The sequence below is a fragment of the Pongo abelii genome, chromosome 8, assembly GCF_028885655.2.
Source record: "Pongo abelii isolate AG06213 chromosome 8, NHGRI_mPonAbe1-v2.0_pri, whole genome shotgun sequence".
Classification (NCBI taxonomy): domain Eukaryota; kingdom Metazoa; phylum Chordata; class Mammalia; order Primates; family Hominidae; genus Pongo; species Pongo abelii.
The window spans coordinates 5259199-5286127 of record NC_071993.2 but is presented as its reverse complement, the minus strand read 5'-3'; the positions used below and the strand labels follow the sequence as shown (position 1 = coordinate 5286127).

The window sequence follows — 26929 nt, the reverse complement described above, 5'->3', positions numbered from 1 at the left end:
AGAAACACACAAGTAACAGAGAAAGGAGTAGGAAAATAATCTTTAAGGAAAAACATTCAATTACTTCAAGATAAAAATTTATTATGTTTGCTTTCTGGACCATGGATATATCTAGCTAGCTGAAGTTGTCAAGCAGGAGCGGAGGGATTTAACCAGAGGCTGTGTGTCCAGTCACCAGCATAAAGACATCCTCTGCATCACCATCCACACACAGGGCCTTCTGCTAGATGTCGTGCAACACCCTCTATGCTAATATTCATCTGAAAATGGATAATCAGGGTGGTCCATAAGACTGAAAAGAGAAAGGATAGTACATAATACGGATGAAATGACTCTATTAAAAAGCTGGTAGCAAAGTGATTTATATGAAGCTGCCATTAGTGTGAATGTTAAGAAGTTTATTTTCGGACTATTTGTAGAATATGTCTTTCATGAACATTAGTTTATAATTTTTTTTTTCAAAATAAAATTTTCAACTTATATTCCCTCGCCTGGAATTTATCACACAAACTACACAGGGTCAATTGTTCAAACATAGTCCTCCATATCTGTCAACAGAGCAAAGAGATATTCTGACCTTTTCTATTTCAAATTCTCAGTGAAAGCAGGAACTCATCCTGCATTGTTTTGAATAGAAATAAGCCACTATATGTTCATCACTAACAAAAAGTTTTGAGGGTTAAATGTTATTGGTAGCAATCACATATCCTTTTAAAAAATGTATTCATTACTGAGTAGCTGCTTACCATATGGAAAATATTTTCTTTGATTCAGACATGTAAATTGTCGTATGTGATATGGGGTTCCATATTCAAAACCCTACAATATGCTAAGGGCAATCTTTAGGTGAAAATCACACAAAATAGAATGAATAAGTGATTCATTAATATTGAATAATTGATTGGTGAGAATTACTGATGTTTGCCACTCTTCCTTTCCTTTTCATGATTTTCTATTTTACTATTTTCCTCTAAACTAATAAAGATAAAAACAATGATATTTAAAAATGTTTGAGTTCTTATGATGTGCTGCTGTGCTTATCCTTTTTAATACATTATCTCATGTCTATTACTTGTTAACATCTCCACTGCAGGAAGTGACATAACTTGTTTTGCCCTCATCACATGAGTGCCTTTCTGTGAATCCTAGAACCTTGGAGCATATAGAAAGAGTAAGATCTTTTGTCAGCTATATATTATCCTCAAAGATGGGACTTTCCAACTCTTACCTTGATTTTTTTTTTTTTTTTTTTTAATGACTGAGTCTTGCTCTGTTGCCCAGGCTGGAGTGCAGTGGCACAATTTTGGCTCACTGCAACCTCTGCTTCCCAGGTTCAAGGGATTCTCCTGCCTCAGCCTCCTTAGTAGCTGGATTTGCAGGTGTGTGCCACCATGCATGGCTAATTTTTGTATTTTTAGTAGAGACAGGGTTTTGCCATTTTGGCTGGGCTGGTCTGAAACTTCTGACCTCAAGTGATCCACCTGCCTTGGCCTCCCAGAGTGTTGGGATTACAGGCATGAGCCACTGAGCCTGGCTCTTCCCTTGATTTTTAATCTATCTTCTCTAAAACTTCTTTATACTCCGCATTGAGATTTCCATATTGCAAAAATTAAAGCCAAGAGTTCTATTGCCCACTAAGGGCAAACTTCCTGGAGGCAAAATGCAGTGTTTGGGTCATGAGCAAATGTCTAAAGAGAAGGAAGAAAGAAATTTGAGACAATTAAAGACACTGAATTGACGTGATCTAGTGAGCAATTTCATATGGAAGAGAAGAGAATTTCTGGCATGGACACCAATGTTGTTGGAAATGTTTTTTATCTGATAAGGAACTGAGTGGATTTGGAAGAAAAAGCTATAAGTACAGATTTGGAAAAACATTAATCAAGCCACATGGGCAATATCTACTGTCCACTAGGCCACAGCAGAAATGCCAGGCCTACATGATAGTTGCAGATTCAGCAATAATATTGGCTGCTCTGGAAATTTCCATGGAGTCAGGAGAGCAGAGGCACAGGTTGACCCATGCTGACCCTGGGTCCACTCACCCTGTCAGAGAACAGAGCTCTGGAGTGAATCCAGAAGGAGAGTTCCAGAGAGTTCCTGTCTCACCTCTCACTTGCACTGGCCTCTGTCTCCCTGGTATTGAGGTCACTTTCAACATCCATCTGACATTCCTCCTCTAAAAATAAACTGGGCAACCCACTTTCCAAAGTTACTTACAAATCCATGACAATATATCGATAATTTCTGTTTAGGCCATCTAGAACTTTCATATCCTCTGATGTCAACTGGAATTCAAAAACCTACCAAAGAAGTAGAAAATTTTTATTCTTAGATTGCATAATTGTCAACTTGGAATAGCCAAGTATATCACACAGTAGGGTGTAGAGGCAATATGTAAAATACTTGATAAGTTTCCAAAAGTTATGAAAGACCATCTCTAAACTCTCAAGTGATTAAAGAATATCAGATAAAGTATAAATCTATTCCTAGATATTATATATTGAAACTGCACAAAACTGAAGACAATATCTCAACAGAAACTAAAGATGGAACGAAGTTGACCTTATGTATACATGATTGGTTCATGTACTTAGATTCAGAAGAACCTAGAGAAATTTTGAAATGTATAATTTAGACAGTTTGATGGTGATACAATGTGGATATTTGTCCCCTCCTAATCTCATGTTAAAGTGTAATTCCCCAATTATGGAAGTGGGTCCTGGTGGGAGGTGTTTGTGCCATGGGTGCATCCCTCATGAATGGCTGGGTGCCCTCCCCATGATAATGAGTGTTCACTGCATTAGTTCACATGAAATCTGGTTTAAAAAGGAGCCTGACATTTTCTTCTTTTCCCTCTTCATCTCTCGTTATTTGATATGCTTCCTCCTCTGTCACCTTCTACCACGAGTAAATGCTTCCTGAGGCGTCACCAAAACTAAATGCTGGTGCCATGATTTTTGTACAGTCTGCAAAATGGTAAGTCAAAACAACTTTTGGCATATTTTATCTGGCCTCGGGTACTTTATAGCAGCACACAATGGACTAATATGGAAAATTGTTACCAGGAGTGGGACATTGCTAAAAATGTCTGAAAACGTGGTAGTGGCTTTAGAACTGGGTAATTAGCACAGTTTGGAAGTGTTGGGAGGGTTCAGAAGAAAATGGGAAGTTAAGGGATAGTCTGGAACTTGTTAGGCATTGGTTAAATGATTCTGACCAAAATGCCGATTAAAAATATGGCCAATTAAGTCTAGGCTAATGAGGTCTAAGATCAAAATAGAAACTTATTAAAAACTGGAACAAAGATCACCCTTGTTATACCTTAGGAAAGAACTTGGCTGCATTGTGTCCATTCCAGGATTTTGTGGAAGTCTGAACTTAGTGATGACTAAGGGTATCTGGTGGAAGAAATTTCTAAGCAGGAAAACATTTAAGAGATAGTGTGACTGCTTCTAACAGCCTATGATCAGGTATGGGAGCAAAGGAATGACCTAACGTTGGAACTTAAAGCTTCCTGAAGCCTCTCCAGAATGAGATGCTGGTGCTATGCTTTTTGTACAGCCTGCAAATTGTGAGCCAAATATAGCTCTTTTCTGTATAAATTGCCCAGCATCAAATATTTTTTTTAGAGCAGCACAAAACAGACTAATACACATGGATATTATTGGATTTCTATATTTCTATATTTGCCCCCATGACACAAACACCTCCCACCAGACCCCACTTCCATCATTGGGGATCACATTTTAACATGAGATTAGAAGGAGACAAATATCCAAATTATATCACCATCAAACTGTCTATAAGTTTCAAAATTTTTCTCTAGATTCTTCCGAACCTTGTATGTACATGACCCAGTCATGTACACACACGGTTAACTTTATTTCATCTCTAGTGTCTGTTGAGATCCTCTTTGTCTGCAGCATTATACAGTTTCACATCAGATGTAGAAATACTGAACTCCAAATATATTCATCTGTATTTCCATCTTTGACAAACAGGTATAATGTGAAAAACAATTGTTTTCAATAAAATTCAAGACAGTAATTGTCCAATCCTAATAACATCATGCTCAAAGAACACAAGTAGTTGCTTGAAGAGGGTCTCCGTATTCAAATTGGAAAGAATTTAAATATCAAAAAGATGTCACTCATTGCTAACATAATACTAAATTACTAAATTTTAATGGAATACTCTAATGATACAGAGAACGAGAGGAAAAGAGAATAAAAATGTCATCAATTTAACAATTGATGAATCTAGGTAAGAAGCATTCATTGTATTCTTAGAACATTTGCATAGATTAGAAAGTTCTCAAAAAAAGTTATCCAAAGACTATTAAAAGTATAAGTTTTCTATGAATAAATCTAGGAAAACATACACAATGCCTTAATAAATAATGCTATGTAACTAATTGAAGCATATATTAAAATATCACATAAATAACTGAATATTCATATGGTCTATGGTCGTAAAATTGAAGCATATATTAAAATATCACGTAAATAACTGAATATTCTATGGTCTATGGTCGTAAACTGGAAGTCTCAATCAGTTCTCACCAAACTGATCTGCAGCTTCATAGCAATTTCAGCCAGAGAACAAAATATTAGCCCTTTTGTTGAAGTTGATAATATTGAATGTTATGTAACAGAACACTCATTCAGGACTAGCCAAGCCATTATCATATAAGAGAATAAGTCGGACTTTCTATTCAACATAATCTAGACAGTACAGGAAAGTTAACTCTGAAAGAGGGGAAATGTCAGTGAAGTACTTATGGACACTCAGGATGAAAAATCAAGATAAGTGAGCAAATATGGACTTTTCAATAATTCTTAGCAGGACATTTTAGTATCAAGTGAAGATTATGTATATGTACATTTGTACTTCTATTTCACATATTAAAAATCAAATTACTATCCCAGTTTATAAAAGTACGTTAATACTTTTATAAGATATTAATAGAAAATAGTATATTACTTTGTATTACTATAAAATATAGTAACATATTGTCATGTTTCCAATATAGAAAAAGTCATGATATTAGCAACTACAAGAAAATGTCATAAAGAATTTGACTACATTAAGAATGTCATAAAGAATTTGACTACATTAAGAGTAGAAACTTTTGCTTATTAAAACCACCATAAAGGGAATAAAAATACGGGTACATTTTGGGAGAGGCTATTTCAACAATACATTTGAAGCTCTAAAGAATATCCAGAATATGAATTCTGGATTAATTCTGTAGAGCTCCCTCATTGCCCTGTACACACGTGAGAGCCCAGCCAGAAACAGGACTAGACTGAGTTCAGGTGGAGCTTAGGCTAAATTTCAAACCATGGAATTGTCAGTTAAATAAATGGTTTTGTATTAAACCTCTATGTTGAGAGGTTTTCTTTAATAAGTTTACTTAGTATAATTATGGTCTTCTACACATAGAAAAAGACATGCAACCTAATAAAATACCCAAAGACTTCAACAGGCACTCAACAAATAATTCTAAGAGAATAAATATATGAAATTTATACTGAGTAAACAAGGACATGAAAAAAAATCTGCAATGATTTTTGAAGATTAGAGAACACCTAACCCAACTTGTCACTTCAGAAAATGAAGAAAAGGTGATGTCCCTAGCAGAGGGATAGAGTTAAGTTGCCAACTTTATGTTGAAACCAAAATTCCTGGTTTTGGTCCCATCCTGATTCTCTCCACCCATGCTGCCCCTCCTGTGGTAGAGTAGAAAACCCTTATGTACACAAAGCATTTGTGCATAAGAAATGCCCAGGAAGTGGACTTAGTCCAAGGGTGTCCTGAGAACCTTACAAGAAGCACATGTGTGAAGGACACTGTGTAGGAGCCCTGATGCCCACCCAACTCATCACCTGGATGTTCTCTCTGATCCGCTGCTCATTGTAGCTCTTGGCCAGGACCACAACCCCACGCTGCAGCTGGTAGCGCAGGGCAATCAGGGCTGGGGTTCGTTTGTGCTTCTTTGCTAAGGCACAAAGAACTGGGTCCTCCAAAAGAACTGGGGAGTTCGGGTCCACCCTGGAAGGAAAGCCAGAAATTCTGAAGTCTTGAGGCTGGATTCAGTTTGGTAGGAGGCTCCCTAAATAGACCAAGGTGTTCATTCTGCACAAGAGCCTCTCAAGTGAGGCCCCTGAACAGCAACAGCATCACCTGGGATCTCATAAGAAATGCAAATCATCCCCTTACCCTGACCCATTGAGAGTGAACTCTAGGAGACTGAGTATGCTATAACTAAAATTTTTCATCAAAATGGCATTTTAGGTAAACTTCCTGTTGCTTTTATTACCATAGTTCATGTCGTTGGGTTCCCAGAGCACTATAGGCAACCAGAGCAATGTCTTTTGACTTGCAGAAATCCAGCAGTTTGCTCTGGTTGAGGTAAGGATGGCATTCCACCTGCAGATGATCAAGACAGAAAAGCATCAGATAATTCAAAACAGATATGTAAATATAAAGATTAAAATAAGCTGAATAAAGTATAACATTAAATTTGATCGGAATATTACTGTCAAGTAACGATCATTTTATAAAAATACAGTTTATATTGCTGGTCTAAAAGTATATATAGAAATGTTATTTCTGAGCATAAGCAGCTCTATGAACCAGAGCCAGTTTCTAACAACCTTTGACCACTAGAAGTGCACATGGCCAATTCTAGACTTGGGATAGGTTAAGATTCTGAGCTTTGAACATCAAATTGTGCCAGAATGTAAGAATTTATTTAAAGACTCATAAGGGCAGGTTTAAAAGAAAAAAGTAGTTTTATAGGAATCCCAGTAACATTTGTATAGATTTGAGCATCAAAAACCAATAATGAATAAAATGAATCACAAATTATAGCAAAACAATCCATGTCTTCATAGTGTTGAGTGGTTAAAAGACAGAGTGATCAAAAGTATTTGCCTTCACCAATGGTGATTGATATGTTTTGGCTGTGTGTCCCCACCCAAATCTCATTTTGTAGCTCTCATAATTCCCACATGCGTAGGAGGGGCCCAGGGGAGATAACTGAATCATGGGAATGGGTCTTTCCTGTGTTGTTCTCATGATAGTGAATAAGTCTCTCAAGATCTAATGATTTTAAAAATGGGTTTCCCTGCACAAGCTGTCTCTTTGCCTGCTGCCGTCCATGTAAGATATGACTTGCTCCTCTTTGCCTTCTGCCATGATGGTGAGGTGTCCCCAGCCATGTGAAGCTGTAAGTCCATTAAACTCCCCTTTTTCCCCACTCTTGAGTATGTCTTTATCAGCAGCATGAAAATGGACTAATATGGTAGAGTGGGGTGTTGCTGAAAGATAGATACCTGAAAATGAAGTGACTTTGAAACTAGGTAACATGTAGAGGTTCTGACAGTTTGGAGGGCTCAGGAGAAGACAGAAAAGTATAAGAAGGTCTGGAACTTCCTGGAGACTTGTTGAATGTCTTTGACAAAAATACTGATAGTAACCAGGCTGAGGTGGTCTCAGATGGAGATGAGGAACTTGTTGGGAACTGGAGCAAAGGTAACTCTTGTTATGTTTTAGCAGAAATTAGTGGCATTTTGTCCCTGCCCTACAGATTTGTGGAACTTTGGACTTGAGATGATTTAGGATATCTGGTCAAAGAAATTTCTAAGCAAAGCATTCAAGAAGTGACTTGGGTGTTGTTAAAAGCATCCAATTTTAAAAGGCAAACAGCATAAAAGTTCAGAAAACTTGCAGTCTGATGATGCAGTAAAAATTAAAAACCCATTTTCTGAGAAGAAATTCGAGCCAGCTGCAGAAATTTGCATAAGTAACAAGGAGCCAAATGTTAATCACCAAGACAATGGGGAAAATGTCTCCAAGGCATGTCAGAGACCTTTGTGTCAGCCCTTCTCATCACAGGTCCACAGGGAGGTGTGGAGGTCTAGGAGGAAAAAATGGTTTCATGGGCTGGGCCCAGGGTCTCCATTCTGTGTGCACTCTAGGGACTTGGTGCCCTGCATCTCAGTCACTCCTGCCGTGACTAAAAGGGGCCAAGGTACCGCTCAGGCCAAGGCTGCACAGGGTACAAGTCCCAAGTCTTGGCAACTTCTATGTGGTAGTGAGCCTATGGGTGCACAGAAGTTAGGAATTGAGGTATGGGGCTGGACGTAGTGGCTCATGCCTGTAATCCCAGCACTTTGGGAGGCTGAGGCAGGCAGATCACAAAGTCGGGAGTTTGAGACCAGCCTGACCAACATGGTGAAACCCTGTCTCTAATAAAGATGCAAAAATTAGCCAGGCATGTTGGCATGTGCCTGTAATCCCAGCTACTCAGGAGGCTGACACGGGATAATCACTTGAACCCGGGAGGCGGAGGTTGCAGTGAGCTGAGATTGAACCACTGCACTCCAGCCTGGGCCTGGGTGACAGAGTGAGACTCCATCTCAAAAAAGAAAAAAAAAAAATTGAGGTTTGGGAATCTCCACCTAGATTTCAGATTTTAGAGGATGTATAGAAACGCCTGAATGTCCAGGCAGAAGTTTACCGCTAGGCTTGCACTCTCATGGTGAACTTCTGCTAGGGCAGTGCACTGGGGTCAGAGCCCCCACACAGTCCCTGCTGGGGCACCACGTAGTGGAGCTGTGAGAAAAGGGCCACCATCCTCCAGACCCTAGAATGGTAGATCCACTGACAGCTTGTACTGTGCACCTGGAAAAGCTGCAGACACTCAATGCCAGCCCATGAAAGCAGCCAGAAGGGAGGCTGTACCCTGCAAAGCCACAGTGGTGGAGCTGCCCAAGAACATAGGAACCACCTCTTACATCAGCATGGATGTAAATGGAGTTCCATTGACTCCTGGATGTGAAACATGGAGTCAAAGGAGATCATTTTGAAGCTTTAAAATTTGCCCTGCTGGATTTCAGACTTGCATGAGTCCTGTAGCCCCCTTGTTTTGGCCAATTTCTCCCACATGGAACAGCTGTATTTACCCAATGCCTGTACCCTCATTGTATCCTGGAAGTAACTAACTTGCTTTTGAGTTTACAGGCTTATAGGTGGAAGGGACTTGCCTTGTCTCAGATGAGACTTTGGACTGTGGACTTTTGATCTAATGCTGAAATGAGTTAAGACTTTGGAAGACTGTTGGGAATGCATGATTGGTTTTGAATTGTGAGGACATGAGATTTGGGAGGGGCCAGTGGTGGCATGACATGGTTTGGCTATGTGTCCCCACCCAAATGTCATCTTGTAGCTCCCATAATTCCCACGTGTTGTGGGAGGGACTTGGTGGGAGATAATTAAATCATGGGGGCAGATATTTCCCATGATGTTCTTGAGATAGTGAATAAGTCTCATGAGATCTGATGGTTTTATAAGGAGGAGATTTCCTGCCCAAGCTCTTTCTTTGCCTGCCATCATTTATGTAAGATGTGACTTGTTCCTCCTTGCCTTCTGCCATGATAGTGAGACCTCCCCAGCCATATTGGGACTATAAGTCCCAGTCTTGGATGTGTCTTTATCAGTAGCATAAAAATGGACTAATACAGTGATCATTACAATAATTTTTTTTCTAGGACATGAATAATTAAAGGGAAGGAGTTAAGCTTTTGGCATATCTGAGAGCAGTAATTGTTTCTTTTCTTGACTTCATGAAAAACATTTTTTCATAATAAAATGTAAAGTAAGAATAGTAAAACTTGTAGTTAAAATTGAAAATAATTACTTTAAAGCCCCAAGGAAAGAACAAATACAATAATACAATATAAAAATGTAAAACATCATTGATATATACTCAATCATCATGTGAAAATTTGCTGTGTAATATAACTTTCCCTCTTGATTATTTCACCCAGCAGATTACTAGTAATTACAAAGGGGAGAACACATGTCTCTGGAAATTAGATCTGGTTACCACTTGTTTAACCAAGTGATCAAAATTAGCATCACTAACTGTGGGACTATCTGTCATTTCATGCTGCCTACTGTGGTGTAATTTCAGGGATACAGCAATGTAGAGGCAGTTTCTCACCAAAAATGTTTAACTTCTATGATATAAAGCATTCAAGTATAACTTCTAACCTACACAAACTTACATTTTAAAAACTTGGAGCAATAAGTTAACTGACCAAAGTACAACAAACTGAAAGTCACAATTGGATTTTTGTTGTTGTTTTTGTTTTCATGATACATCTTTTATTTACTCTTCATTGTTTTATAATTCTCTCCTTAGAGCTCATACACATCTTTTATTAGGTATAATTTCAGGTACTTGATATCTTATTATATGGTATCTTTAAATTTTTTCATCTTCTATTTATGGTTAAAATAGAGGTATAAGAGATCTTTCAATAAAACAATGGGAAATATGAATACTGACTGGATAATCAATGATATGAGGGCATTATTGTTATTTCCTTAGATATAATACTTGCACTGTTATTGGGAGAATATCTTCATTCCTATGCCATGCTTTGAAAGGTCTGTAGAGGTGAGTTGTGATCATTGGAATATATTTTGAAGAGATTCAACAAATACTACATGTATTGATGCAGATATACTCATATATGCCTATATATTTGCCAGGTTGGCAAACTGTCGACAATTTTGGAAATATATGGTAACATGTAGATGTCCTGTATTATCCCTTCAAATTTCTCTAAAATTTGAAAGTTGTCATAATAAAAATTGAGTAAAACTAATATTAAAACCACATTAATTCCTTTTTAATTGAAAATCATGATTTTGTATTATATTACCAAATACATAAATTTTAAATACATGTTTCAACTGTAGACCTGTACTCATTGACTCTAAGTAGTAAAAGAGTAAGAGAACAGAACCATATGCAGAATAAATGCTTCTAAACAGTTGATTTGATGACAGAAAGCAAAGCAGTGCATCAGAATAAGATGTGGGCAGTCACAAGGTCAGCTCAGTGTTCTGCTAAATTTTCCTAGTGTTGATTTCATCCACCATAACTAGTTATCTCCATAAATAGTTAACTTTCTTTTTTTCACTCTTTAAAGTTTTATTTCACTAACTTTGCATCAAATTTCCACAATTGTGTTCTGGTTAATTTACTATACTTGCTTGACTTCCCAAAATGATAGTACCAAAATATTTGTGGGCTAGGGAGAAGAGACCATTTCAAGCATTACTGCATTTACTCATCTTTCACAAAGCCACAGAGTTGGGCATCTGATTGTTCAATGAAATGAAGCTTTGATAGCACCCAGGAGGGCATACAGGAAAACTAGGCTGTAGACAGTCTTGCATTTGTCAAGATCAGACCAGAGAAAATCTATTCTACATATATAGAAAAGGTATCATATTCATCTTTTTATATTACTGCAATATTTTTCTTTTCATTATCACATCATGGAGTTTCTCAAGTCCTTCCTTTATTTCATGTCCTATGATTGCACAGGTAGGCTGCAAATGCCAAGGAGTTAATGAGCTCAGTTCAACCATTGCTAACAATTTCTCAATTTCTGAGAGACAAGTTCTTCAAGTCTACTTTCTTAGCACCTGTAAGTACAGGGACATCTTTATTTTATTATACCCTATTTTACAAAGTTCAGTTTTGACTTCTTCCATCCTGTTAACATCAACAGTCCACAACAAACACAATGCCATCTATGCATCTTGCATATGGCTTCTACAGTGTTCCTTATTTCTCCTGACCACCTATATCTCAGGAGTGAAAAGTGACTTTTAGAATTTTCCAAAGTTACCTTAATCTTTTCAGTGTTAAATTCTTTGGTGGGTATGGTATTTACAAATTTATTGAATAGCAGCCTGTATAAAACAGTTCTTCCAGCACAGTCCAAACACCAAATAGCAATGTGAAAGGACTGAAATGAAGGCAGGATGGACAAGATAGTAGTTTAGCCAGTTAGCTCATTCCCCCATTTCCAGCTGCAAATAAGTGTCCCAAAACAAAATGCTTTTTTGTGCTTTAGAACCTCTCTTCCCAGGTGGTCCAGCTATAAGACTCCCGTTTTGGAGTCTAGGTCTAAATGAGGCAACACTGGCAGGCTTTTCTACACAAGGCAGGGGTGGGGGTAGCACGCCATGTCCTTTCAGCTTATCTCTCCAGCAGCTCTCATAAATGGGTAACTTCCTCTCCCTAACCTGGATGACTTTCATTGTTTCCAGTTAATTTTTAGTACCTGCTCAAGAACTACGAAAACAGAGATGCCAAGAAAAAGCATTCAGACATCTAAACCCTATTTAAACCCGTAGTACCTATCTTCTCTTATTCTCACTCTCTCCTGATTTATTGCTCATCCCATGTTTTTATGGTCTCTATAATTATATACATGTTACTCCACATCATCTTTACCAATCTACTCTCTGGTGGTCTTTCATACCTTAGAGATAAGTCCACCTTCTCCCTGAGTTCTGATTAACCATTTCAGTCCTCCTTGATGAAATTTACCTCTCCCAAAAATGTTACACACAATTTAGCATGAAGGTCTCTGTACCATTTTCCTTAAGACTTCTCCAAGGAGAGGTGCAATTAAGGGTCTTCCATTTTCTTCTAGACAGATGTTTTGCTTTCTAGAATCTTCTGTTTCACAAATGTAAGTGGAACAAAACAAATGGAAGCCAGGCAGTAGGACAGGAAGATGGACATTGAGAAGAGAAAGGAGAGGAGGCTGAGGGTGTTCACCTGGTTGCAGACAGGCTTGTACTTGAGTCCTGGCTTGTTGAGGATCATCTCCAGCTGCCTGCGGTTGAAGTTGGACACCCCGATGGACTTGGCCAATCCTGCATCCTTACACTTCTCCATGACCTGGGGAGAAAGGGGCTGTGAGGAATTATTTGTGCAGTTGGCTGCAGATTATGATAAATGCAAGACAGAACTGTTAAAGCAACAACTGTTAAGATATGACAATGAAAATAGCAGTGATTCTCAAGAGAAAAAATTACAACAGATAACAAAAGGATAGTGACAGCAAGAAGAATTTGTGTATCCTCTTTAGGAAGCTGGAGAGATAAATGTACATGGAAGGGGAGGGATACCTGTCTTCCCTGTCCCCAGTTTATCTCCTTCATTTCCCGCTATTCTATTTCAGTCATGTATTCTTCCCTACCGCTCAGCAAAACTTCCTTTGTCAAGCTCCTTAATTTCTAGTTCCAATGGTGCATATTCCATTGTTGCATATGAAAGCTGGGGAACAGGTTTACCTCTTCTTGTCTTCCTTTTCTATACTCTGTCCTCCAAGCACTCACCTCCCATGTGGCACAGAGATCCACTGTGTCAAATATTACTTTTCCATTTTCATCTTTTGGTAGTAGCATCTCACCTGGCTGAAGTAGAAGCAGTCATTTTAACGTCACAATTTAACTTCTCCACCCATAGGCATGCTCCCATGTACATTTTAGGATAATAATCCACCGTGAGGTAGGCGCTGCAATGTTCTAGAAAGTGATGTGGGCCAAGTGTTTCACGTACAAAGTTTTAAGGAATGTCTTTAGGAGACAGGCTTCCTTTAATCTCCTACTTCCATTATATATATTAATAACCATTTTACAGGTTTTAATGGGGTTTCACAGTCGACTTTTGTTACTTTTGTCTGATCCTGTAATTTTCTCTGGGGAAATGCCTCTTTGACTCAAACAGCCCTTGATATCCAGCAATAAGGGATTGTATTCTTGATCCAGGTGATACAATAAGAGTTTCTTATCCCCCTGAAGACTTGATAGTCCATGAGCAGGATCATAAACTAAACATGTTCAAATGGAAGTTCTTTTCAATATTAATTTGAAAGTTGTAAGACCCACGGAGGCTCTTTTATGTTAATCACCATGAGCACTGAGCTGCCTCAAAGCTATCATTGCCGACAATCAAAAAGGCTGGGACAAAAATCCAGAAAACCTCTTGGAGTTCATAGATAATTATGGAGAAAAGTTCACATTTTTAGAGTCTATGTCAAATCTTTAAATGTATTCATGGCAGTGACTACCCATTTTCATCATGTAATAAACTCTTTTTTAAATAAACTAGCCTGAGTTTTTTTCTATAAATTTAAAAGTTATGCACAACCGAAATTCATGACTAAACAAAGCTACAAACTCCATTGTGAAACAAGCCTTAGTGAAAAAGGCAAGGATTCTCAGGTCTTATTACAGTTTCCTTTTTAAAACTCACCCAGAGTGGGTTCCACCAAATCTACTTCAGCTTAAAATGGGGAAAGATAATGGAAACTCACTGTACACCACATGTGCAGCAGTTTTTTGGGATACCACAGCTGCATGGACCTCTGTATCTGTGAACATCCTAAGAGATGAACTCAGGAACCCCAATTAAGACAGAGCCTTGAAGGTGGGCTATTGTTATTTTCTTGAGTTTTTGAAGCAGAGGCTTTGAGATTGATGTACTGTCTTCTGTTGTCATCATACGTTACAGAAGGAAGGTTTCACTCTTCAATAAAATGGCTTAGGCATTATACTTAGGACTCTTCTCCCATGTAATAATACCTAAACCCTCCTTAGAAGAAGCTCAATTCAACCATCATAAAGGATGGTCATGCTGAGAACAGAAGAGAAGTTTGATCTCACAAATTCCCTACCTTGAGAGCCATTGGGAAATGAAGAAGATAGAGGTCAACATAGTCCAGTTGAAGTTTTTTCAGTGAGCTTTCCAAGGCTGGTTGGACCATCTGTGGTTGAAAGAAAGTGCACCAAAGCTGCATGGTAAAATAAAGGATTTATGTTGAATAAAAACATGAGCTAGTTTTATTAGTTTGCTTCACCGAATATTTAGACATTTTTCACCATTCCAAACAGACGACCTCTGGCAAAAATTCCGTTTGTTTTATTTTGATATGACCTACCCATATGAAAGCTACTACATATTGCATATGTAGTTGGTACAACTGCTGAACAATGGAATTAAAATTTTCAATAGGTAAAAATTGATATCAAGTAATTCTGATTATCTGAATTGTGTTTGAGAGAAATTATAAAGCATTTGAATAGTCTAATTTTCTCATCCATTGAACCCGATGGGCAAGAATAAGCATTCCTGTTTAGAAACTGAAGAGCAAAAAGTTTTTACATGCTGACATGTGTTGAGCATCATTCAAGATACTTTTGTTATCTGTTGTTTCATACTCATAACATCTCTTATGTTGCATCTCCCTGCCTCCCACACGCTTCAATGAAAAGGACAGTTGAGATTCAGAATAAGATATTGAAGAAAGTAATCGCAGACATAAGAAAAACTAAAATATGATTATAGGTCTCTATGAATCTGTAGTCTATGTTAAACCATCCTGGTCTGAGTTTTTTGTTCCCAGGATTGTGGATTGGAGGCAGTGTTAGCATGCCTCTCCCACTTGGAAAGACAGAATAGTGTATAGAGATTCACACTGCAAACTTTTTTCCAAGAAGCAATGCAGGAACTTAATAGGAAAACTAAAAGAATTCACAGACCCTTTGAAAGAAGTGGCAGGCTGCAGCCAACACTGTGAGACAGATGAAAAACTGTAAGTGCCCAGAGTGAGAAGGGGAGAAACTGCCTCCAGAATACTCTTCCCCACCAGGGAATCTGAGAATTCAGGCTATGGGTAAGGCCTTAAGCCTACCCAGGCCCAAAGCTGATTTAGGGAGAGGTGAGAAATAAAGTAGAAGCAGCAGTGAGAAGTGCCACAAAGGTATTACCAATCTCCAGCATGGACTGAGGGAAGCCATTTATTTTATCTCACAGGGAACATCAGCGAAGTCAGCCAACCTGAACTTGGGGAGTTCAGGCATATGTCACAGATCGAAAGAAGCTCCTAACTGAATTTCATGATATTAATATTATCTCAAGTGGGAATGAGGTCCTTTGGCCAGAACCCCGGGGGAAAGCAGGAAGTGTGCTGCAGACAAATGCAGCAGCCTGGCACCTGGCCTTGCAGGTGGATGGGGAGGGGCATAGCTTGAAAGCCAAAGTTGCTATCTCCACAGGAAAAGCTTACGGCCCATGGCAAGTCTGAGTTTTGAGCACAGGCTGCTTGGAACTTAGTCCAGTGCTCTTAGCAGAGCACTGTGGGACAGATCTGCCTTGCCAACTGCAGGCGATCTCGGTGAGGCTTACTGCCACTTGCTACTCCCTACTCTCTGTGTGAATGCTTTTGTGTGGCAAAGGCAGTTATGCTCCCCTTTGGAACATTACCCCAGTGGTCTGAGCACCATCCCCTGACCCTCACAGCAGCTGTAGCTAGTCTCCAGAAAGACTGCATACCTGCCTAACCCTGACCAAACTTGGTTGTGCTCCTCCACCCACCCTGGTAGCTTAACACACAATAAATTTTTAGGAAATTGATGGCCCTGCCCATCACCTGAGAAACCAGAATACCTCCTCAGGGCAACATAAGGCAAGTTCAAATCTGACTGCTACTACCACAGCTGGTGCTCTTTTGCAAGTGCCATCTCTTGCAACCAACACAGTCCATCACAGAATATTCAAGTAGAGTAACACTGCAACCAGGTAGGAGAAAACTTGTGCATGATCTCAGCTACCACTATTGCCTGCAACTACCTGGCTAGCCAGAAGTCCTGAGTGTGTCCATGGGACAAGTTTACTACTATTACAACCAACATTTGAGAAAGCCAGCACATCAGGGCTATCTACAATCAAGGCATCTCACAGAGTCTATGTCACTTCCCTGCCTCCCCCATGACAGCTGGAGCTGGCACCCACTGCTGGGAGACTTGAAAACAGGTCACATAACTGAATCCCTTGCAGATATTCACCAGCACTAGCCCAGAGTGAGGCAACCCCACTACTGGCTGGCTAGACCCAGAATAGTAATAAAAATCAATCACTGTAGTCTGGCTCTCAAGAACTCCTACTCTCAGGGTAAGGGGGAGAGCATCACATCAAGGGAACATTCCGTGGGACAAAATAATCCAGAGAGCAGGCCTTGAGTCCCACATCTTTCCATAGGTGGAAAGTTTCTTTCAGCAGAGACACAATGGCAGTGCTGGGTTCAGTAGAGAAAGTCTAAACCTCTACCCACAACATTCAAGCAGCCTTGGTGCTCATGAAAGGTCTTAGAGAAGGGGTCTTCTTTCCCTTCTTGTCCATCACTGCAGACATACCTAGGGCTTCTCCCAAAGGAGTTCAGCATTGGTCACCTACAGCCAGCCTTCCTGGAACATCTCAGCATGACTGCATCACCACAGGAGGAGCACTTCCCAGGTTCAGACTTGCATGAGAGGCAGTCATGATTTCTCCCTACTTTTGGAACATCAGCATTCCTACAGATGAAAAGTGGTGCCTGTCTGATCTCAATATCCAGAACACTGGGATAAAAGAGAGGCTGGGAGGTGGATAGCTTTCCTGTTAGCCTGGCAGGTGAACTGAGGTAGCTCCCACCCTTCACCCTGATAAGATACTGAGTCCAATTGTGAGCTCTCTCTACTATCTTCATCAAGGCTGGGACCTCCGCCCACCATTGGGTACTGCATTTAGCAAGCTTCTTTGGCTACAAATGTTTCCTATCCAGAGATACAACCTCTACTGGCCTGGGATGATATCCTTGGTTGGGAATACTCAATAAATAAATTTAATATAAAATACTGGGAAAATTGAATAAATAAAAAATGCACACAACAGGAGAATGAGATGCGCTTTCAAGAGACTGCTGCCATTCCAATCCCATAGGAGACAGTGAACCTGCCCACATGCTGAGTATGTAGATACTACACCCAGCATCTGAGGAAGCCATGATACAAAGACTCCATATAACCAAGGAACTCATAAAAGTCTTCATATCTAATAGCACTAAGGATCAAATTAGGCTACTATAAAGTATAAACATTACAGTCAGATCCTTAAAGGAGAAAAAAATGCAAAATAAATAAATTCAAGAACAATTAGAAGAAATAGTCTATCAAAATGGTAAGAAACCAGAAAAGTAATCATGGTAACATGACAAAATGTTATTTTGTTACCCAAAATCCAGGGGTCACCCAAAACACTCCCAAAACATCACACTGGCTCCCCAGCAATGGATCCAAACAAAGATAAAATCTTTGAAATAACAGTTTATGAATTCAGAAGGTTCATTAGTAAGCTACTCGAGGAGATACCATAGTAAAGTGAAAATCAACCTAAAGAAATGTGAAAATTCAGGATATGAATGAAAAATTTTCCAGGGAGATAGCTGTCTCTCTCACACACATACACACAAAACCAATCAGAGTTTCTGGAAATGAAAGGCACATTTAGTGAAATACAAAATGCAGTGGAAAGTTTCAACAATAGGACAAGTAGAGAAAAGAATTTTAGAGCTCAACGAGAAGGCTTCTGAATTAACGCAATCAGACAATGATAAAAAAGAATCAAAAGAAATGAACAAAATCTCCACAAAATAGGGAGTTTTGTAAAATAGCCAAACCTAAGAATAATTAGTTTTCCTGAGGGAGAAGAAAAATCTAAAAGTTTGGAAAATTTAACTGAGAGAATAATTGAGGAAAACTTTCCTGGCCTGGCTAGAGATTTAGATATCCAAATACAAGAAGCTCAAACAACCCCTGGGAAATTCATTGCAAAAATATCACTACCAAGGCACAAGGTCATGAGGCTATCCAAAGTCAATATGAAGGAAATAATTCTAAAAGCTGTAAGACAGAAGCATCAAATAACTTATAAAGAAAAATCTATCAGACTAACAGGAGGCTTCTCAGCAGAAACCCTACAAGCGAGAAGGGATTGAGGTCCTATCTTTAGCCCCCTTAAACAAAACAATTGTCAGCCAGGAATTTTGTATCCAGCAAAACTACATTTCATAAATGAAGGAGAAATAAAGGGATTTTCAGACAAATGCTGAAGGAATTTGCCACTATCAAACCAGCACTACAAGAAATTCTATAAGGAGTTATAAATCCGGAAACAAAAGCCTCATTATGCACCACAGTAGAACCTCCTGAAAGCACAAAACTCACAAAGCCTATTAATAACACAACAACAAAAAACCAAAGTATATAACAACTAAAATGATAAATAGAACAGTGTCTCGCATCTCAATACTAACATTGAATATAAGTGGCCTAAGTGCTCCACTTAGAAGATACAGAATGGCAGAATAGATAATAAACCACAAACCAAATACCTTCTGTCTTCAAGAAACTCACCTAACACATCAGGATTTGTATAAACTCAAGGTAAAAGGGTGAAAAAAGAGATTCCATTCAAATGGAAACCAAAAGTGAGCATCAGTTGCTATTCTTATATCAGACAAAATAGACTTTAAAGCAAAAATAGTAAAAAAAAAAAAAAAAAAAAAAGACAAGTCCATTATATAATGACAAAGGAATCAATCCAACAAGAAGATATTACAATCTTGAATTTATATGCATCTAACACTGGAGCTCCCAGATTTATAAAACTATTACTACCAGACCTAATACATAAGGTAGCAACACAATAATAGTGGGGGACCCAATACTCTACTGTACAGCACTAGTCAAATAATTGAGACAGAAAATCAACAAAGAAACAATGGATTTAATTGTACTCTTAAAAAATGGACTTAACAGATGTTTATGGAACATTCTACCCACCAACTGCAGAATATCCATTCTTCTCATTAGCACATAGAACATTCTCCAAGATAGACCATATGACAGGCCACAAAACAAGTCTCAATAAATTTAAGAAAATCCAAATTATATCAAATATCTTCTCAGAACTAAGTGGAATAAAACTAGAAATCAACTCTGAAAGGAACTCTCAAAACTACAAAAATACATGGAAATTAAGTAATCTGTTCTTGAATGTTTTTAGGTTAACAATAAAATAAAAATGATAAGTAATTTTTTGAAATAAATGATAATAGTGACACAGTTATCAAAACCTCTGGGATACAGCAAAAGCACTGCTAAGAGGAAAGTTCATAACATTAAATGCCTACATCAAGAAGTCTGAAATAGCACAAATTGACAATCTAACATCACACCTCTATAAACTAGAGAAAGAGGAAGAAACTAAACCCAAAGCTAGCAGCAGAATAAAAATAATGACTATCAGAGCAGGACTAAATGAATTGAAATTAAAAAATCACAAAAGATCAATGAAACTAAAAGCTGGTTCTTTGAAAAGATGAAAATTGAGACCGTTCGTGAGATTAACCAAGAAAGGAAGAGAGCAGATTGAAGTAAGTGCTCAATTAGAAATGAAACTGGACACATTACAAACCATACCACAGAAATACAAAACAATCATTTGAGATAACTAAGGACACCTTTATGTGCACCAACTAGAAAATCTAGAGTAAATGGATAAATTCCTGGAAACATGCAACCTTCCTAGATTAAATCAGGGAGAAATAGAAACCCAGAAAAGACCAACAACAAGCAGCAAGATTGAATCAGCAATAAAGAATAGCCAACAAAAAAGTCCAAGTTCAGGTGGATTCACTGCTGAATTCTACCAGATGTTCAAAGAAGAATTGGCACCATTCCTACTGAAACTATTCAAAAATACAGAGAAAGAGGGAATCCTGCCTAAATTATTCTATGAAGCCAGTATCACCTAATACCAATACCAGGAAAGGACATAACAAAAAAAAAAAAAAAAAAAAAAAAGAAGGAAAAGTATAGACCAATCTCCCTGATGAACGCAGATGCAAAAATCCTCAAAATACTAGCTAACCAAATCCATCAGCACATCAAAAATATATCATGATCAAGTGGGTTTCATCCCATAGGTGCAGGGATGCTATAATATATACAAGCCAATAAATATGATATATCACACAAAGAGAATTAAAAACCAAAACCATATGATCATTTCAATAGATGCAAAAAAGCAATTAATAAAATCCAACATCCATTTATGATAAAAACCCTCAACAAACTAGGCATAAAATGCATATATAACAAATCCATAGCCAACATCATACTGAATGGAGAAAAACTGAAAGCATTCCCCTAAAAACTGGAACAAGACAAGGATGCCCAATTTTTACCACTTCTATTAGACATAGTACTGGAAGTCCTAGCCAGAGTAATCAGGCAAGGTAAAAAAATAAAGGGTATCCAAATTGGAAAAGAATAAGCCAAAGTATTGCTGTTTGCCAGTAATATGATCATATACTTACAAAACCCCAAAGCTTCATCCAAAAAGCTCCTCTGACAAACAAATTCAATAAAGTCTCAGGTTATAAAATCAGTTTACAGAAATTAGTAGCACTGCTATTCACCAACAACAACCACGCTGAGAGTCAAATTAAGAATTCCATTTACAACAGCTGCAAATAAAATCCCTAAGAATATGCTTAACCAAAGACATGAAAGATCTCTACAAAAAAATACAAAACACTACTAAAAAGAAGTGATAAACAAATAGAAACACATCCCATGGTTATGGATAGAAAAAATCAATAGTATAAAAATGGCCATATTCTAAATTCATATGGAACCACAAAAGGGCCTCAATAGCCAAGGCAATACTAAGCAAAAAGAAGAAATCTGGAGGTATTACATTACCAGACTTCAAATTATACTACATGACTATAGTTATACAAACAGCATGGTACTGGTATAAAAAATAGGCACTTAGATCAATGAAACAGAATAGAGAACCCAGAAATTAGGCCAAATACTAATCTTTGTTCGACAAAGCAAACAATAACATACATTAGGGAAAATAACCCTATTCAATAAATGGTGCTGGGACAACGGTTAAGCCACATGTATAAGAATAAAACTGGAAGCCATCTCTCACCTTATACAAAAACCAACACAAGATGGATCAAAGACTTAAGTCTAAGACCTGAAACCATAAAAATTATAGAAGATAACATTGGAAAAACTCTTCTTTACATTGGCCTGTACATTGGCCTCAGCAAAGAATTTAAGACCCCAAAATGCAAATGCACAAAAAGCAAAAATAAATGGGACCTAATTAAACTAAAAAGATTCTGCACAGCAAAAGAAATAATCATGCAAATAAACAGACAACCTACAGAATGGAAGAAAATTTTTGCAAGCTATGCATCCAGCAAAGGACTGATTATCCAGAATCTACGAGGAACTCAAGTCACCAAGATAAAAACAAATAACCCTGTTGAAAAGTGGGCAAATAACATGAATAGACATTTCTCAAAAGAAGTATACAAGCAGCCAACGAACATATGAAAAAATGCTCAACATAACTAATAATCAGGGAAGTACAAATTAAAATCACAATGAGATATCACCTTCTGCAAGAATGGTTATAATTAAAAAGCTGAAAAGACAGTAGAAGTTGGCATGAATGTAGTAAAAAGAGAACCCTTTTACACTGCTGGTAGGAATGTAAATGAGTATAATCTTTATGGAAAACAGTATGGAGATTCCTTAAAGAACTTAAAGTAGATCTACCATTTGATTCAGCAATCCCAATACTGGTATCTACCAAAAAGAAAGAAGTCATTATATATAAAAAACACATACCCACACATGTTTACAGCAGTACAGTTCACAATTGTAGAAATATGAAACCAATCCAAGTGCCCATCAACCAATGCATGAATAATGAAAATGTGGTATATATATATACATCATGGAATAGTGTATATATAGAAAGGAATGAAATAATATATTTTGCAGGAACTTGGAGTTTGAGGCCATTATTCTAAGTAAAGTAATTCAGGAATGGAAAACCAAACACTGTACATTCTCACTTATAAGTGGGAACTAAGCTACGAGGATGTATAGACATACAGATTACATAATGAACTTTCAAGACTCAGTGTGGGTTAGGTTGGGAGTGAGGTGAGGGATAAAAGCCTACATAGTGAGTATGATGTCCAGTGATCGCCTGACAGCTTCACTTAAATCTCAGAATCACTAATATGGAATTGATTCATGTAACCAAAATCCACTTGTACCCCAAAACCTGTTGAAATTAAAATATGAATTCATAAAATAATTATACTGATCTGAGCTGAGGCTCAAAACCTAAAGTAACTTTCAAGTAGTAAATAGGAATACAACAATGATGAGAAAGGCATCATCATTCTCTGCCTTTTATTTTAGTTTTAATACATGAATATGTGTGAATAAATTGGAACTAATAGGCACAATTCACCCACAACTACTGAACCAGTTACAGAATTGTCATCTCCACACAATCCCATTAAATACATGTGCATACATGCTCATCATAGGCACAGTACCTTTGAAGTGTAGAATATGTCTTCTCTCTTCACACTGCCATCTGCAATCTTGCTTCGGATGGCCAGTCCAACTTGCTCCTCATTATCGTATAAATAAGCAGAATCAATATGGCGGAAGCCAGCTTCTATTGCTAATTTGGTGACCTCCACAGCTCTGTTCCTCGGAACCTGAAAGAGCAACGAAAGGTAGTATTAGATGATCAATGTGCTTGAGAGGTAGTGAAATAGGAAAAGTTCCCTTGTCCTCACAGGGTGTGCGATGGGGGTGTGGCTCACTTCTTAGTGCTCTGCTGCTCAGACCTCTAGGGGAGCATACAGATGGGGGCAGGTTGTGGGACTCTGACCCCTTGACAGTGTCTAGGTGTGGATGTTTACAGCTCCTGAAGCCCCAGTTGGCATGTGTTACAGGGTGCTCTTTTAATTTTGTTCTTTAAGTTTTGCCATCTACAGGCTTGTGTTAACCAGCTCAATTAGACCCTCTACCTTATGGCAAGGACAGAGGGCTTTCTGTATCCGGAGTTCTTGCTTTGGTGTACCGGAAGGATCGGATCACACCTGGGCTTGGAGAATGGGTGCAGGGTTTCATTGAGTGGAGGTAGCTTGGGGGGAAGTCAGAAGCGGATGGAGTAGGAACGTTTTCCCCTAGAATCTGGCTGCTCAGCAGCCTGGACTGTCTTCTGACTGCCCCAGCCAAACTCAGCGTCATTCTGCTTCTGCCAGTAGGTGGCCCCCTGGTGTGCTGGTGCCTTTTGGTGCCTTTCTCTAGATGTCTAGCCAGCTGTGTGTTCCTCTGCTGATGTGCTCCTCTCGACATCCAGCTGCCTGTGTGTTCCTCTGCTGATGTGCTCCTCTCGACATCCAGCTGCCTATGTGTTCCTCTGCCGATGTGCGCCTCTCAAAGTCCATCCGGTTCTGTCTCCGCCTTGCTAGAATTTGGGGTTTTTATAGGCACAGGATGGGGGCGTGGCAGGCCAGGGTGGTCTTGGGAAATGCAACATTTGGGCAGGAAAACAAAAATGCCTGTCCTCACCTGGGTCCGTGGAGGTGGAGCCGTAGCCAGGGACCACGTCTTCCTCTAGCCAGCACTTCTCTTCCCGCTTTCTGTATCATTTAAAGGGACCACGCTCTTCCCTTCCCAGCACATCCCTATCAGTAGTTCAGGCACCAGCACTGACCTTCACAAAAATCACATTATCCTCGTGTCTTGGGTTGGTTCTATATGTGGGGTGATAAACCCATCCCAATTGGCTTAAGTCTTTCCTGGTTAGTAATAAAGATTGGGTATCCCTGGAACTCTTCAGTCCCAGGCACTTACTGGTTAATCACTAGCATGGAGTTTCCCAACAACAACCTCAGATTCAGTCATTTGTTGGAAAAATTAACAGGACTCAACTTATAAATAGTTATTATTATTTGAGACAGAGTCTCACTCTGTCACCCAGGCTGGTGTAAAGTGGGACAATCTTGGCTCACTACAAAATCTGCCCCCACCCCCACCTTATTCACCTTGGGCTCAAGTGACCCTCCCACCTCAGCCTCCCAAATAGCTAGGACCACAGACAGGCACCAAGATGCCTGGTTAAGTTTTTGTATTTTTGGTAGAGGCGGGATTTCCTATGTTACCCAGGCTCAAACTCCCGAGCTCAAGGGATCTACCTGCTTTGGCCTACCAAAGTGCTGGGATTACAGGCATGAGTCACTGCATACACACTCCTAATTATTTTTAATATAGTGAAATTAACACATGGAAAAAGGCACATGGAAGAAATTATGGTAAGAATACCGTGTAAGTTCCTATGATTCGTCTCTCAGTGATGTTTCAGGAAACACACTGACTTCCTCCAGCATCACATTTTGGCAACATAGGGGAAATGTTGACTACACGGGATGCTATTTGGAGACTCAATTCCCAAGATTTTAACTGGGTGCTGGTTAAATTGACCCAGTCTGTATAGCACACACCAAACTTCCGGTCTTGTAAAGAAAGCAGGTATACAGAAACCCCACACTTCGTACAACCAGTTAATTATAGATGCTACCCTTATCAGTTAGGAAGGGGTGAGAGATTCAACTTCTCAGATACCAGCCAGGCTCAGACTTTGAAAACAGGTGGCAGTCTATTGTGTTAACTCCTTTCTACACAGCCATTAGCCATTCTGTGTGCATGACAGAACTAAATACTAGGAGAAAAGACATATACTCCAAGTACGTAGATTTATACCCAAGAAATTAACTGCAACCTGTGAGAGATTAGTAAGGTACGCTTTATCCCTAAAAAATAAGACCAACTCTTTCAGGAATGATATAATTTCAGTGAAATTTAAAATTATTGACTTATCTACCAAATTTGGATAAAGATTTGAAAGGTATATTTTTTAAATGACAAAACCGTAAATGAAACAATTTTCTATTTTAATATAAGCATTTCAGAAGCTTTCTTTTTCTAGTGAAATTAAAAGGAACTAGATGCCAGGTCTCACTACCTTCCCCTGATACCAACCCTGATCCTCTCTTTGCTGTGCAGGCACTCAAGGTTTACCAAGGCTAGAGCTTCTGTGTTGTGCTTTTCCTTACTTCCTCTTCATGCCAATTTGCATTACAAAGTGAGCCACTCCTGTCGATGGTCTTCAAGGTGTTTCTCTGTGAATTCTTACAACGTATAGTTGATCAAATTTAGACACAAATTTTATGTGATTACTCCTTATTAACACACTTAGTAGTCTTCGAATACAAGTTTTCTTCCAATGTAAAATAGCTCAGTCTAGAAAAAATGTCTCCATTTTGCCCACTTCCGTTTCAGAGGACCACCCCTATCATTTTGATACAAATCTGATGCATATTAACACGGACCAAAAATTTAAAATTTTTCTTGTGAGGTTCTAGGTTTTCCTTAGAATAAAGTTATTTTTCCTTTCAGGTAATTTTCCTAGAGGTGAGAGTTGTCCAGGGTTTTGTATTAAGTCCAGGACCAGTATTACTGTGTCATGCTCAAGGCCGCGCGGCAGCTCAGCAGTACTCTCCCAACAGTTTTCATACACCCCATCTTTAGGTGCTGTTACCACAAATGTTTCTTTTGATCACGTCTAGTAGAAGAATAAAAGATTTCTTCAACCACAGAAATAAATGGAGAAACCATTCTCACTGCAGTCATCTCCTAGAAAGGGAACTGCCAGGCAGTGTTCTTCACTGTTGAGTTTTATATATTCTGCCAAGCTGGACAATACACAGAAACAGCATATAAAAACAGTGTACAAAATAAAAATAAGCAGTAAATTACCGTATGACAGACCTCAGTGCAAAACAAACATTGACTACCTTTTCTCTTTGAACATAGAATAGCTCTAGCCCAGTAAGACAGACCAGGTGAGTCACTCAGGGTAACAGAAACACAAAGCTGAACAACCCAGGTCATCGTCCACTTATTCTAGCTTTGCTCTTTTAAATGCTCAATGCTGAAAATGTGATTATTACCTCTGGAGGTGCATAGGTGCCAAATCCCAATACCGGCATGAAGTGACCATCATTTAGCTCCACACGCTGATATTTGGGATCCATTGCATGCCACTTCTTTCACTAAGCAGATCCTGTTTCCTTCAGCAACATCTGGCATTTATATTCAGGGGTTATGTAAAAAATGGGCAGGCAATGCTGCACTGCTCCCTGGGGCTAATCAATGGCATGTAGGAGGAAGCAAGTGATGGTGTATTACACAGGCTGTGAAGAAAATTGAATCTGGTTCACTTGTTTCTTATCAAAGAGAATTTTTATGTACATTATTATAT

The 26929-nt window shown here is 38.7% G+C and overlaps 1 protein-coding gene and 1 pseudogene across 2 annotated transcripts; both read right to left on the bottom strand.

The window, feature by feature from the left end:
- AKR1C4 (aldo-keto reductase family 1 member C4) lies at positions 1–26733 on the bottom strand. 2 transcript variants are annotated; one of them, XM_002820487.5, is made up of 9 exons: positions 26619–26733; positions 23148–23315; positions 14565–14681; positions 13225–13302; positions 12662–12784; positions 6326–6435; positions 5892–6057; positions 2221–2303; positions 1–292 (listed from the first exon to the last, which is right to left on the bottom strand). In XM_002820487.5, the coding sequence occupies exons 1-9, from the start codon at positions 26700–26702 to the stop codon at positions 250–252; spliced, it is 972 nt and encodes a 323-aa protein (XP_002820533.3). In that variant the 5' UTR covers positions 26703–26733; the 3' UTR covers positions 1–249. The 2 variants fall into 2 exon arrangements, with proteins under 2 accessions (XP_002820533.3, XP_024109531.1); XM_024253763.2 differs by lacking the exons at positions 1–292; positions 2221–2303; positions 5892–6057; ... (1 more) ...; positions 12662–12784; positions 13225–13302 and adding an exon at positions 14432–14482 and having other exon boundaries at positions 26619–26702.
- LOC103891573 (ADP-ribosylation factor-like protein 4A) lies at positions 11332–12357 on the bottom strand (annotated as a pseudogene).
- Positions 26734–26929: the final 196 nt, after the last annotated feature.